The sequence below is a fragment of the Cimex lectularius genome, unplaced genomic scaffold (assembly GCF_000648675.2).
Source record: "Cimex lectularius strain Harlan isolate CLEC.00 unplaced genomic scaffold, Clec_2.1 scaffold188, whole genome shotgun sequence".
NCBI lineage: Eukaryota > Metazoa > Arthropoda > Insecta > Hemiptera > Cimicidae > Cimex > Cimex lectularius.
In genome coordinates, this window is record NW_019392882.1 from 1362618 (window position 1) to 1375339 (window position 12722).

The following is a 12722-nucleotide window of genomic DNA, read 5'->3' on the forward strand; positions in this document are numbered from 1 at the left end:
TGTCGGGTTCGAATGCAGGGCCGCTGGATTCGAACCCGGGACCTTCACCTTACAGTGATGTGCGCCGTGTCAACGCCTAAACCGTTGCGGCCACCGACGCCCCTGTGCAAGGGCTTTACAATCCTTTTTTCACTTAATGGCGCTCAATTTGAACGTGTAAAAAGCGGGAATTATAACACAAGTAAATATTATAATGGTAAATACTGTAAGAAATTAATTATAAATTAGTGATTAAAGTTAAAAGATAAAAAATTAGAATAATACCTTAATATTATTAAATTATTATAAAAATAATAACAATTAAAATAATTAATTTAATTATTTGGACATTTAATATTATATATGTACACATTTAAAATGGGAGGTAGATCAAAATCTATTATATATATATTTTTTTTAAATTTTTTTACGAGGGTTCACAGCAGAGGTCATACAAACCCTCAGGGTGCCGGTGTTTAAAAAAAAAGCCCATTTGTAAGTATGTCGGGTTCGTATGCAGGGCTGCTGGATTCGAACCCAGGACCTTTACCTTGCAGTGATGAGCGCCGTGTCAACGCCTAAACCGTGCAGCCACCGACGCCCCCACTATTACATTATTAATTTATTTATCTCCATGTTCAATTTTACATTTTTTAATTTCAAATATCTCAAACCAATCTAGTTCTCTCCCTTTGTTGAAACTATGTAACACTGTTGTATTTAAATTTGAATTGAAATTATCTTTTGTTTCTTTTAGATGATCCTTAAATTACGAAAATTTGCTCGATTTAGGCAAGTGTTCTTTTACTCTCGTTTTTATTTCTCTACCGCTTTGTCCTATATATTTAATATCACAATCATTACAATTATTGAGTTTGTAAAACCCGCTTTTTGTCAAGTTGTCTACCTTGTCGTTAAGTTTTGAGAGGATGTTTTTAAGTGAACCCGTACTTCTAAAAGCTATTCTAAAACCTTCTTGTTTAAAAATTTTACTAACTTTTTCCGATAATTCACCAATGTATGACAAACAACGGAAACCTAATGATTCATTTTTGGTGGGGTGGCTGCGTCCTATTGTTGATTCTTGTAAAGTTACTTTTTTTATTCTTTTAACTAGCAACCTATCAATAAACATTTCTAGATACCTGTTTTTTGCTAATTGTTTTTAAAAAAAGGATTGCACACAGCACTCACCTATCATTCACCATTTCTATTAGGGCTTTACAATTCCTTATTTCGTTCAAGGTCTGGACAAATACAACGCGGGAAAGGCAGAAGATGTAGAAGGCGATATTTTGACAAAATCGAGCACTCAGCTACAAAGTGAAAAACATATTCCTATACTTTTGAGTTGCATAAGGAGCAAATAAACTCACTTATTTTTGTCAACACACCAAGTGAAGCACAACAGTAGTCAATCACTGATGTTCCCATGACTCCTTTAAATGAAAGTTCCCCTCCTGCAACAGGGGGCACCCTCCCGTTCAAGATAACCAGGTCATGGTTTTCACAGAGTTCAAGAAATTTTTTTTCCCGTGACTGTTAACTACTTTGTCTTTGTTTTTCTTAAGCGATTAATAAATTGAGTCATCTTGTTTTAGTCTTCTGGTAAATCTTGCAATATACTTACCCTGGCATTAAGGTCACCCACAACAACAAATTTGACATAGCCAGTGGGTAAAGCTTAGCAAATAAAAACAAACGAAAAACAAGCTATAATACAAAAAATACAAACTATCAGTTTGAAATATCCCATTAAATACGCCCAGCATGTTACCAGCATGTCAGCCATTTTTTAACAATGGCGTTGTTTACATACATAAAATTTACTCTACAAAGATAATAGTTTTTCTTTTTTCTTAAATATTTTTTTCAGTTTATGTATTTTTAATTAGGAATAACACGGTTTTTAATATTGTAAAGATAATTTTTTCACAATTTCGAAGCGATGTAGTTGTAGTTTCGTTCACATTCTCAAAATAAAAAGCACGAAAATTACATTAAATAAAAAAATCTTTCTAATAAAACATTAAAAAAATATTTTGTTTTATAAATAGGTATTGTACATGTCGGTACATATGTTTAGATTTGGTTTAGTTTAGAAATTAAATAACTTAGCATTTTTATAGAATAGGCATCCCTTTTAAAAGTTACTGATATATTTTTAGTTATCCGAAAAAGTAATCGTGTAAACTGTCAACAGAAGTCGTTACTATTTAATTTCAGTGGTTAGACAAGTTATTTATTCGTTGCTGGGGGTGCTGGGTTTGTTGTAACTTGGTTTGTTGCAAGACTTCCTCAACACGATGGAGGATCACGATGAAAGTAACCAAACTTTATCGTACGCCAAAGTACAAGCTCCACCGACGTATGTCACTTATGGAGATACCGTGGCAAGGGTCGTTGATCCGATGGTGAGGGTGTTTGAAAAGCTTCTGAAAATTAAAGAACGCGAAGAACGTGGCAAAGGCACAGACAAGGGGAAAGAAAATGAGAAAGAAGCGACGGAAGAACCAGAAGAGAGTGCTGAACTGATACATCATAGATCCTCATCTAGGAGAACGACCGATTCTAAGAGAAGATCTTACAAATCACGATACCAATCGGATGGGATCCACCAAAAGCCAAAACAAGAAGAAGAAGAAATTCCTTTTTCTTTTGTGAAAAAAGAGCTGGAGAAACGTACTCATGAAGAAATGAAAGCAATTTGGTTCAAGTTCGTTGGTAAACATCTTATAGATGACAGTATTGAACGAGATTGGAAGGAATTGATAGGTGAAATTCAATTGGATGGTGAAGAATCTCGAGTGAGTATACAAAAAGTCACATCCAAAACAAAGCCAAAGGATAAACAGTTAAAATACAGAATGTCCGCAAGGGAGAGTACAAACTTGAAAGATTCAAAACCGTTAACCAGAAAAGAATTAATTGATCTTCATAAAGCCCAAAGAAAAGTCATGGACATGAAGTATGTAGACATGTTCAAAAAGGAGCCCATAAAAAGTGCTTACTACCACAATCTTATTAAAAATTTGCAAAGCCGCAACACGTTAGGAGGTTTGGCTTCTCGTATTCGAGGCAAAGCTAAGCGTAAAAAGCCACCTGCGACATCTGAGAAAGAACATATTGAAATCAAACGCAAAATAGATATTGAGCCGGATGCATTTGTGGAAGTCGAGTTCGAACATGAATCAGAAGGTTCGTTAGATGAAGAAAGGTTGGAAGAAGATGAAAGTTTACTATTTCAGGAACTTGAACTCGAAGCTCAATCGTTAACGGAATTGAAAAGTATAGAAACAGAGTTGGAGTGGGCAAGCTGCCATAGCATAACCAAGCCTTTGGGAGTCGAATCGAGAGGGGTAGAATATGAAGCAGATGAAGAAGAAGTAGAAATGGGGAAGATGGATTATATAAGATCAGTCATTGTTGGGCAAAATACTATCCGTGATGAGATGGAACTCATAGAAGAAGAGATGGTGGTTGAAAATATATGGAAAAATCTGGAAGAATTTGAAGCTAAAGACAGTGACGACTCTTTGCAATTCTTGTATTTAGATGAAAAACGAAATAAAGAGTCTGATCATTCCAGCCAACTTAAGGAAGTAGATACATACACAGAGTTTAAAAGGAAGCAAAAAAAGAAAGCAGAAAAAGAAAAAAAGGAAGCTGCATTCCAAGAAAAGTTGCAAATACGAATAGAAAAGTTAGCTAAACTTAAAGACCCATCCTACTGGCAGAAGTTAATGGAAGATTCTATGCAAAAGGAATTAGAACTCGGGGAAGAAGAGAGTGAAGTCTATGATGCTGAATTTGAAGATTATCTTGAAAGTCTTGAACAAGAAAATGAGACACTATTTGGAGAAGATGAGGAGTTTAAGGATATGAAATGGGAAGGAAAAGAAACTAAAGATGAAAGTAAACAGTCTCATAAAGAAGAAGTCGAAGAGGAGGTGGAAGAGGAAGAGGATGAATTGGTTTTATTAGAAGAAGAAGAACAAGAAGAACAAGATGAAGTGTTGTTTTCAATTGATGAAGAATTGTCGGCAAAAATGAAAGGGGATGATGAAACTTTAGCAACATTTGAAGAAGGAGACATTGAAGTCAGTGGCATGGAAGAGCTTATGGATGAAGGTGATGTCAGAAAACTGAGTGACACAAAAACAGACAGTACAGTAGACGAAGAAAACATAGAAGAAGAAGAAACACCTTCAAAAGCTGACCTACAGATCACAAATGTTCAACAGATTAGTCCAAAAGCTCGTTACTTTAACCCAGCCTATCCAGAATTATTTGCATCAGACGCTTCCATTTTTCCCAGTTACACAGATCTCAAACGTCCTTAGTAAGTTTATTTCTACAACTTTATATATTACACAGGGCGGGCGACCAGGACCCGAGGGGTTAAAAGCCTGAGTAGGCCCGTACCCCAGGTTTCTACAACTTTACCTCACTAAGAATGTAATTGTAATTTCAAAAAAAAAAAAAAAAAAAAATCATTGAGACTAATTAGTAATAGGATTTTGGTTTATATAAATCAAATTATTGAATATAATAAATTTAAAAAACCATAGAAATGTAAATATGAAATAACTCAGTTTTATAATAAACATATGGTTTTATTTTTTAGTACATTGGTATGTTCGGACCGAATCAAGGCGAGACTCAGCAATTACAAGAAACTCTTCAGAAATGAACTCCTTTCACTACAACGGAGGCACCCGTTTGCATTTGGAGGAGTCCAGCTGGCACGACAGTTTATCATCGGCATCCGTGTGCCCCATAGATTCGTTGATCCGTTGAAATTCAGGGAAAGAGAGAAAGTGGAAAACCTTCTAGCAGGACGAACCATGTAGCCACATATCTCTTGAGGTTTTGAACTTAGCAAATCCTAGTAATGATTCTTCAACTACTTTGTAAACTCAGTAAAATTGTATGCGCTAATTTAAAAAAAAAATAGTAAATGATTATACAAGCTGATAACATATGAAAAATGATGTTATTTTAAAGTAATTTACATAAAATTATATTGAATCAGTTTAAAGAAAATGGTGATTTTAAATATTCTTATTTTCATTACCTTTCTTGTTTTCTGTTATGGATAGTTTTAGTAATTCATTTTTGTTAGGCCATTTATTTTTGAAGGCAGGTAAAAATAATTAATTTGACTTATTTGTCCTATACTTTTCACCATCCTGGCTGTGCTAACTAAAATATAATTAAGCACCAAAATAAAAATTAATGTCACATGGTGGCTAGTTTAGAGGTCCGTCAGATCCCAACCATTCAACTAATTTTTTCTTGTTTTGCTTTGTGTTACTACATCTAGCCATGGGGAGGCTAATTTTTAGTTAGAACTAAAAATTTGTTACCTTTTAATTTTTAGATTCTCATTAGAAGTTAGTTGTTTACTTATTCAAGGTGTAAGTTGATATTGTTGTAAGCTTATCTTTATATTGTAGTACAGATCTCTTTCCTCTGTGCCCTGGGATATTCCTCAAAGAAGTAGAATAGTTATGTATGGGAAAAATGGATTAGTTTAATAATTGAATCATTTTAAGGGGTGGCTCCACTGGCCTACAATCGCTTTATTTCTCAGTGTACATCTTCATGCATGGCAGTAAAGATATGCTGCGTTGTCAATCTTGCAGGTGGCAGGCTGCTGGAGACATCCTTTGGTGACGAACTCCAACAGTCCAACAGGACTCATACTTCAGTCTCAAACAGCTGATCTCATGCTGAACTGAATCCGGATAACTTCTCACTAACTTCCCAATTTTCACTTCTGTTTGACCCTCTATTCAACTTACTGTCACCGATATATGTCAGTCTTATGTCATGCCACAGCCAGGAGTGGCATTAGGATGGGCACCTCGGATGGTAAGGCCTTGGAAGCAGTGGGTGTCAAGATTGTGCACAAGACCAAAGAAGTTGAGGCTGTGACAATATTGTGTTTGTTTATTTTGCTAACATTATATTATATGCGTCGTTTGCATTATGTGGTTCGTAGATGTGGTGGAGCAGAAATTGTGTCAGGCAGTAATGGTAGTATTGGAGATATGAATGTTGACATAAAGTCAGCTGACACCTCCTATCTCCTGGTCTTATCCATGGTCAAGACGGGTTGCTTGTTTTGTTTTTGGTAGCCAGTGTCACTGCCCTGAACCCAGGATGTTACCAGACAGACCCTTGTACCGGTTCCACAGTTGGCATGGCAAAGATACAAGTTTAAGAAATTGAATAATTTCACAATTAAAGGACTGACTGTGGGAAATAAAGCTATGTAATCCACTCCAGTTAGAGAGGAGTCTCTAGGAAAGACCTCTGCTAATTTTTGCTCACAGAGATCAATTTTTCCACTTGAAAATGCCAAAGCCAACAGAGAGCATGTTAGCATGTCCGCACACGACGGCACCGTTCCCACCACTCTCAGAATTTGATTCTGAATATGTTATTACATTATTTTTTGACAGTGTCCATCCTAATTTTGTAGAACTCCATAATAAGTTGGTGGGTAGGAAATAAATTGTCTTTTCCACAATAGGTGTTTATTTCCAGATATCCACTTTTAAACTTACAACTATGTAACAAACCGTCAAACTATTTATTAAAAAAAAAGGTTTGGAAATTTAAAGCAGTTCTAAGTATTACAATTATATTTTGGTATATTCTTTATTATTAGCTCAAATTTAAGTATGTATTTAAATTCACTAATTTCGTGGTCCGCTTGACCAATTAATATATTACAATTAATTAAGGTTTTTAGTTGAGATAAAAAAGTCAATGGCACAAGTGGGATTTGAACCCACGAATCTTTGGCTAGATCCGCCGCTGCTCTACCACTTGAGCTATCGTGACCTCGATCCACTCGGACACCAACCTCCCTTTAATTATGTAATTACCTGTGTATAATTAGAATGCGTTTGACGAAATAAACGCCTATAGTGGAAAATACAATTTATTCTTTTTAAAAAGATGGTTCCTACTCACAGTACTTACTGTACCAACTTGTTAAAAAGGATTGAACTCCACACCCACTTCATTCATAATTTCTAATACAATTTATTTCCTACCCATCAACTAACAATATTTTATTTTTTACCTTTATTTTTATTTTTACCTTTTATTTTTTAATGAAGTCGACTCTGCTCTCATTAATTCTTTATTTTCATTGTTAGCAGACGATATGAAAATTTATCGCTCTGTCGAATCGTTGAATGATTGTATTCTCTTGCAAAATGACTTGAATCGCTTTTGGCTTTGGTGTAACCATAATAATTTGAATTTTTTTTTTTTAATGGCTTTATGTTCTGAGCATATTAGCCAAAGACAATGTTATTATGCATGCATATTTGTTTTTTTTTTTTTTTGGGGGGGGGGAAAGGGAGCTTGAAAAAAAGGCCAGAGGCGACGGTGTGAATCGAACCCATGACCGCGGGATCTATGAGCCGAGAGTTTCTCACACTAACCTCTCGGCTACCGCGGCCCCTTAAATTTGAAATTAAACGAAAATAAATGTAAGATTTTGAAGTTCAGCAAGAAAAAAATAATTCATGATCACGACCAATTCGTTTATAATATCGAAGGTTATCACATTGACGAAGTAGATACTACCTCGGATCTCGGGGTTATTTTTAATAAGAATTGTGATTTTCGGGGCCATATCCATGCCATTAGAAATAAATCCTTTAAAAATTTAGGATTCGTACTCAGGCAAACTGCTGACTTTAAGAACCCTTTTGCAATAAAATTACTTTATCAATCTCTGGTGCGCAGTCACCTAGAGTATGCCAGTGTTGTTTGGTCGCCGAGTTCTTTAGATGGGTCTTACATGATAGAAAGGGTACAGAGAAAGGCCACAAAATACCTGTATTACAAATTATGCAATCACAGGAACTACCATCATTGCTCCTATGAGCCAGGCTCTCGTAGGCCTGGATTCTCTGGAGGATAGAAGTTTTGGCTTCCGTTGTGTTTCTGTGGAAGATCCTAAATAATTTTATCGATTCCCCGGAGATATTATCTTGTATTGACTTTAGGGTTCCCCAACGTCAACTACGGACCCATGAATTGTTTGGTACTTCACGGCACAAGACCAAATACGGGTTACAATCTTCAATCTCCACAGCTGTGCATTACTTAAATAAATTCGCTATCAGTGCTTTCCTTCTCCTCGTCTCTTCAGATCTTTAAAAAAAAAAAAATTAAACGTGCTTTAAAATGTAATTGAGGGTTTATTTATTACTTTTGTTGTGTTATTTATTAATCTATTTTTAATATTGATTTTTTGTTAAAAGTGTAAGCGCTTTGCTGTTATTTTTACTGCTATTATTTTTATATCCTTTTTAGTATTTTACATCATAATGATTGTTTAATTGTTATATTTGTTGTGCTGCTTGACTGTCCTATGCTTGGGTACCTGACCTTGGTTTGGACTGTAAATAAATAAAATAAAACAAAATATATTATTGCATTAGGAAGGGATTGTTTAGAATAACTTGGTTATTAATAAAAGTTTAAAAAAAAAGTCAGTGTTTTTATGGAATAATATAATTTTTATATTACATATCTGACATTATTGCTATTAAAACAAGAACATTTGTTACATTAGGTTATAAATTTATTTAATATCTATAACAATATTTTCAAAAAATCTTAATATATAATTTTATGTATATATTTATATTTTGAGTGTGGATTGTACAGTCAATCTCAGGTTTTTCTCTTCACAAGATATGAGCTCTATGTAACAGACACAATGTACATAATTTTTTCCATTATACATTATTTCCTCAAATGGAGTTTTATACAAGGATCAAAATATAAAAAAAAACCTTTTATTTTTTGTTTGTATGATCTAATTTCCAGCTAACAGTATGAGTTTCTTTCAAAAACAATACATATACTTTTGTAAATTTCTAAAATGCCTACATTTAATCTTTTATATGTAGTTTGCGACAAATTTTTTCCATAGTGTTTTTGTTATATTCACAAATATTTAACAAATGTACTGTTGTCTCTGTTTTCAAAACAAATGGCTCATACATTTCTATTTCAAATACAAATGTTAGTTTAGTTTCAAGGGGATTGTCTGCCTTGAGGGTCAAAAATAAAATTCAACATTTTGACGTTCTTCTGGTGATTTCTGAGCTAAAAACATAGTCAATACTCCACAATTGACCTGTTGAATGAATTTGTTACTTTTCCCCTGTTGTCACAATTTACAGTATGAGAAGAAGCATCATTGACTATCGAACTATCTATAAAAAACAATTGCTACTGTGTTTAATCGAACAAAAATAATCTTAAATCACAATGAATATAAGCTTTTTAAAGCAGTGCATATATCACAATCTTAATAGTTTTAAGAAAAAAGTAGTTTTTGGTATTGTGAGCATGGATAAAAATAAGTCTTTATATTAGGGCAATGCATACGACTTTGAGCCGAACCCAGCTTTATATCTACAGCTCAGAAGACCAGAAACTGAGGCACTTTAATTTGCATTAAAATCAAATTTAAAAATAGAATAACCTGCTAAACTGTGACAACAGTGTAACCGAACAAACTAGCATGAAATTGATTTTGTTGGTCATTGGAGTTTAAACCTTCAGCACAATGAGCAAAAATAGAGAATTTATTAAACCCTAAAATAGTGGTAAATGTTATAATATATATTTACACAATAAATGTAACATTAAAACATTGAAATGTATAAAATTGTAAACAACAATAATACAGGAAAAACAAATTATATTTTGTGTGATAGAGAATATTAATGCATTACCTACCATAGATTTATAAAATTATTAATAACTCATTGTGAGGTTTTTACAAGAATCCATCCTTTAAAATTTAAACTTACATTTAATGTAAGTAGAGTCAATAGGTCAGAAAGTTAAATTGAATAAATAGAATACTATCACACATTTACTACAATTCAACATTATTAAAAAAGAGAGAAAGAGATATATTTACAATTTTTTAATCCAATATACACACAGTTGATTTCAAATGCTGTTGTAAAATTGAAAACATTGATATCAACTTGTTTATATATTAAACTGCCTAATTTTAACTGTGGAGTAGTCAAGATAACTCATGTTTGATCAATAAATGTTTTATGCTCATGTCACCAGAACATTGGGAACAAAAACAGGCTGACGACAAAAATAAGTATTAATTAAAATTAATTGCACGACTGTATGCTTAATATATTTTGATTTTAAACCTCATTTCTGGTAACTACCTCTATAATTAAAACCTATACAAATAAATAGGGTTAGGAAAGAAAAACATTAACAAAAAATAAAAATAATAGCTGTTTTACACAAAACATACACATTAAAAACAATTACATTATGATTTTTTTTAAAATTGTGCTTAAATTATTTCAATTTCTTTTATTTAACCCTTAAATGTTTTTAAAACTTTCACAAAATATTGGCCCCTACTTTGAAACGAGACTTTGTCCCCTACACTTCACTATTTACATGGTAAAATATTCTGTGAAGAGAGCACACATTTTAATGGTATTTTGTTTTCTATAAATTAAAGATCTAATTCCACTGTAAGTCAAATTTCATTTGACCAGTTTTAATTTTTTTTTTTAAATATTTTGTACACACCAAATTTTCAAAAAATCCTCAAGCACGGTATTATGGTGCTTGGAGGCAAAAAACACTAATTTTTCAAAATCCAATTCTTGTCCTATATTTAAAATTTATGAATTCTTTCCAAGCCGTAAATGCCTGAGTATAAATGTTCAGTTTTCAAACAAATTTAAATTCATTTGGTGTTAACCTTAGAAGATAATTTAATTAATACATGACCTATTGTTATGATATGAACATTAGATTTTTTTCCAAATAAAACAAATTATTTAGTTCATGCTTAAAAAGATTTTGCCAAATAACTTCATCTCAAAATCACAAACCAGTTTGTAGGCACTATTTTCAACTATTGGCTAGTAAAACACTTATGAATTGTTTGGAAAAATGATTTATTGGGCAAAATCTTTTATTACAATTGGGAAACCACAATATAAAACAATATAGGGATTAATTTTCAAACAAATATTAAATATGTATAAAAATATGAGGGGTATAGAAATATGAGAGAAAATGCTTTTAGGAATTAAGAACGAGTGCACAAAAATGAATGTAAAACCACACTTCTTCACAAAAATTTCATTAGGAAGCCGTCAAATTTAAAACAGATTTCTACATTGTGTTGTTATTGTAAAAAACAGTTTAATAATTAAGCTTATAAAGTTCACAGAGAGGGAACAATCAAGAAGACAAGAGACCAATGGCCAATACAATATCACACATATAGTGAATTGTAATCTGATATTACTTGAGTTTTTCCTTATATACCATTAAAAAAGTTTCGTTTACAAAGAAAACAAAACTGAACTCATTCAACTGGAAGTTTGTTAAAGACGCAGCGTAATTCAAGATGACACAAAATTTTCATTTTAAAATTTTAATTCACTGAAATATGCTGACCCTTACTGTAACATTACTGTAGTACCCCTCATAGTTTAAAAATTAAATATGATAGTTAAGACAAAAAAATCATAACTTTTACTGTGATGATGATGATGTCTACAATTATTAAAAGTGTTATAAACTAATACCTCTACACCATTTTCCACGTAAAATATTGAATGAGCTTTTTCATTACAAGATCATAAAGTTTAATAAAGATTTTGGTATATATAAATTTTTTTAAAAATTTACTTACAATTTAAGTTGGCCCAGAAATAATTGAAGACCTGTTCAAATAGATTTTACAAGCCCTTTCTCCAGCAATTTTCAAATAGGTGTTATAATTTTTTTATGTTTAAATTGCATGTATGAAGGTACACCAAAACATCACAGAATGTCTAATCTCATATCCAATGTGAAGAAATCCTACGACACGTTCATTATACAAATAATGTGTAGAGTGATTCATAGGCCATATGTTAATTACAATCCACCTTTTCGACTTTAATTATTAATTACTTTTTTAAAATCGATTCTCTCATCCCAGCTAGTTTCAATTTGATTTAGTCTGATACATTAATTGATAATACCCACAATTTGTTTATCACATTCACAATAGAATTTTAAAAATGTTCTTTTTTTAAATTATTTATTTGCAAGTTCAATCTTGCTGTTGGATAACCCTTATCCATGAAACATGAGGTAAATGTGTTTTTTTAATGTATTTATAACATTACAAATCTGTTGGAGTTTTTAATGAGAAAAAAAACTATTTTTATCTGCCCTGACTGCCACATTTTAAACATGGTCTATCCCACCGTGTCAATAGACCCAGGAGACAGGGATCCACTGAGGAGTCGAATGCACTTTGTCAAGTGCTTTCTCCAATGTTGCTATCGTCTCGTCTATGTCATTATTGACTATCGTCAAATCAAAGAAGTGACCGTAGGCTTGCCTCAGAAGTTCAGATTCTTTTGCAAGCCTCTCTAAGCTTCCATCAAACTGTAAGTCAAAGTAACAAACATAATTATACACATATATCATTTTTTGTAAAATCCAAAAGTTACACTTAATTATTTAGAAATCGTGAGATGCGGTCTGGTGTGATGTAGGTTTCAGAAAAACATTTTCTTTATCGTGCCAACGTTTCGATCTTTATTGAGATCATCTTGGGCACTCTCGACACGACACGCAAGAATGACACAATTACACAGAAGACAAACACTTTGAGTGAGTAGAAATACTTTGATTGAATA

At 32.7% G+C, this 12722-nt stretch overlaps 2 protein-coding genes across 3 annotated transcripts in view; one reads left to right on the top strand and one right to left on the bottom strand.

The window, feature by feature from the left end:
- Positions 1–2046: 2046 nt before the first annotated feature.
- LOC106660934 (glutamic acid-rich protein-like) lies at positions 2047–4957 on the top strand. The gene is made up of 2 exons (XM_014384005.2): positions 2047–4321; positions 4607–4957. Exons 1-2 carry the CDS (start codon positions 2286–2288, stop codon positions 4830–4832), a joined length of 2262 nt encoding a protein of 753 aa, XP_014239491.1. The 5' UTR covers positions 2047–2285; the 3' UTR covers positions 4833–4957.
- Positions 4958–10334: 5377 nt separating this feature from the next.
- Positions 10335–12722, bottom strand: part of LOC106674389 (peripheral plasma membrane protein CASK) — a 377414-nt gene continuing 375026 nt past the window's right edge. For both annotated transcript variants that reach the window (XM_024229021.1, XM_024229020.1), the window contains one exon: positions 10335–12468. In XM_024229021.1, coding sequence (XP_024084789.1) covers positions 12289–12468 — 180 coding nt within the window. In that variant the 3' untranslated portion in view covers positions 10335–12288. The remainder of the gene's footprint in view (positions 12469–12722) is intronic.

Coding starts and splice junctions, on each gene's coding strand:
- LOC106660934 (XM_014384005.2), top strand. CDS start 2,286: ATGGAGGATCACGATGAAAGTAACCAAACTTTATCGTACGCCAAAGTA. Junction 4,322..4,606: donor ACAGATCTCAAACGTCCTTA/GTAAGTTTATTT, acceptor TTTATTTTTTAG/TACATTGGTATGTTCGGACC.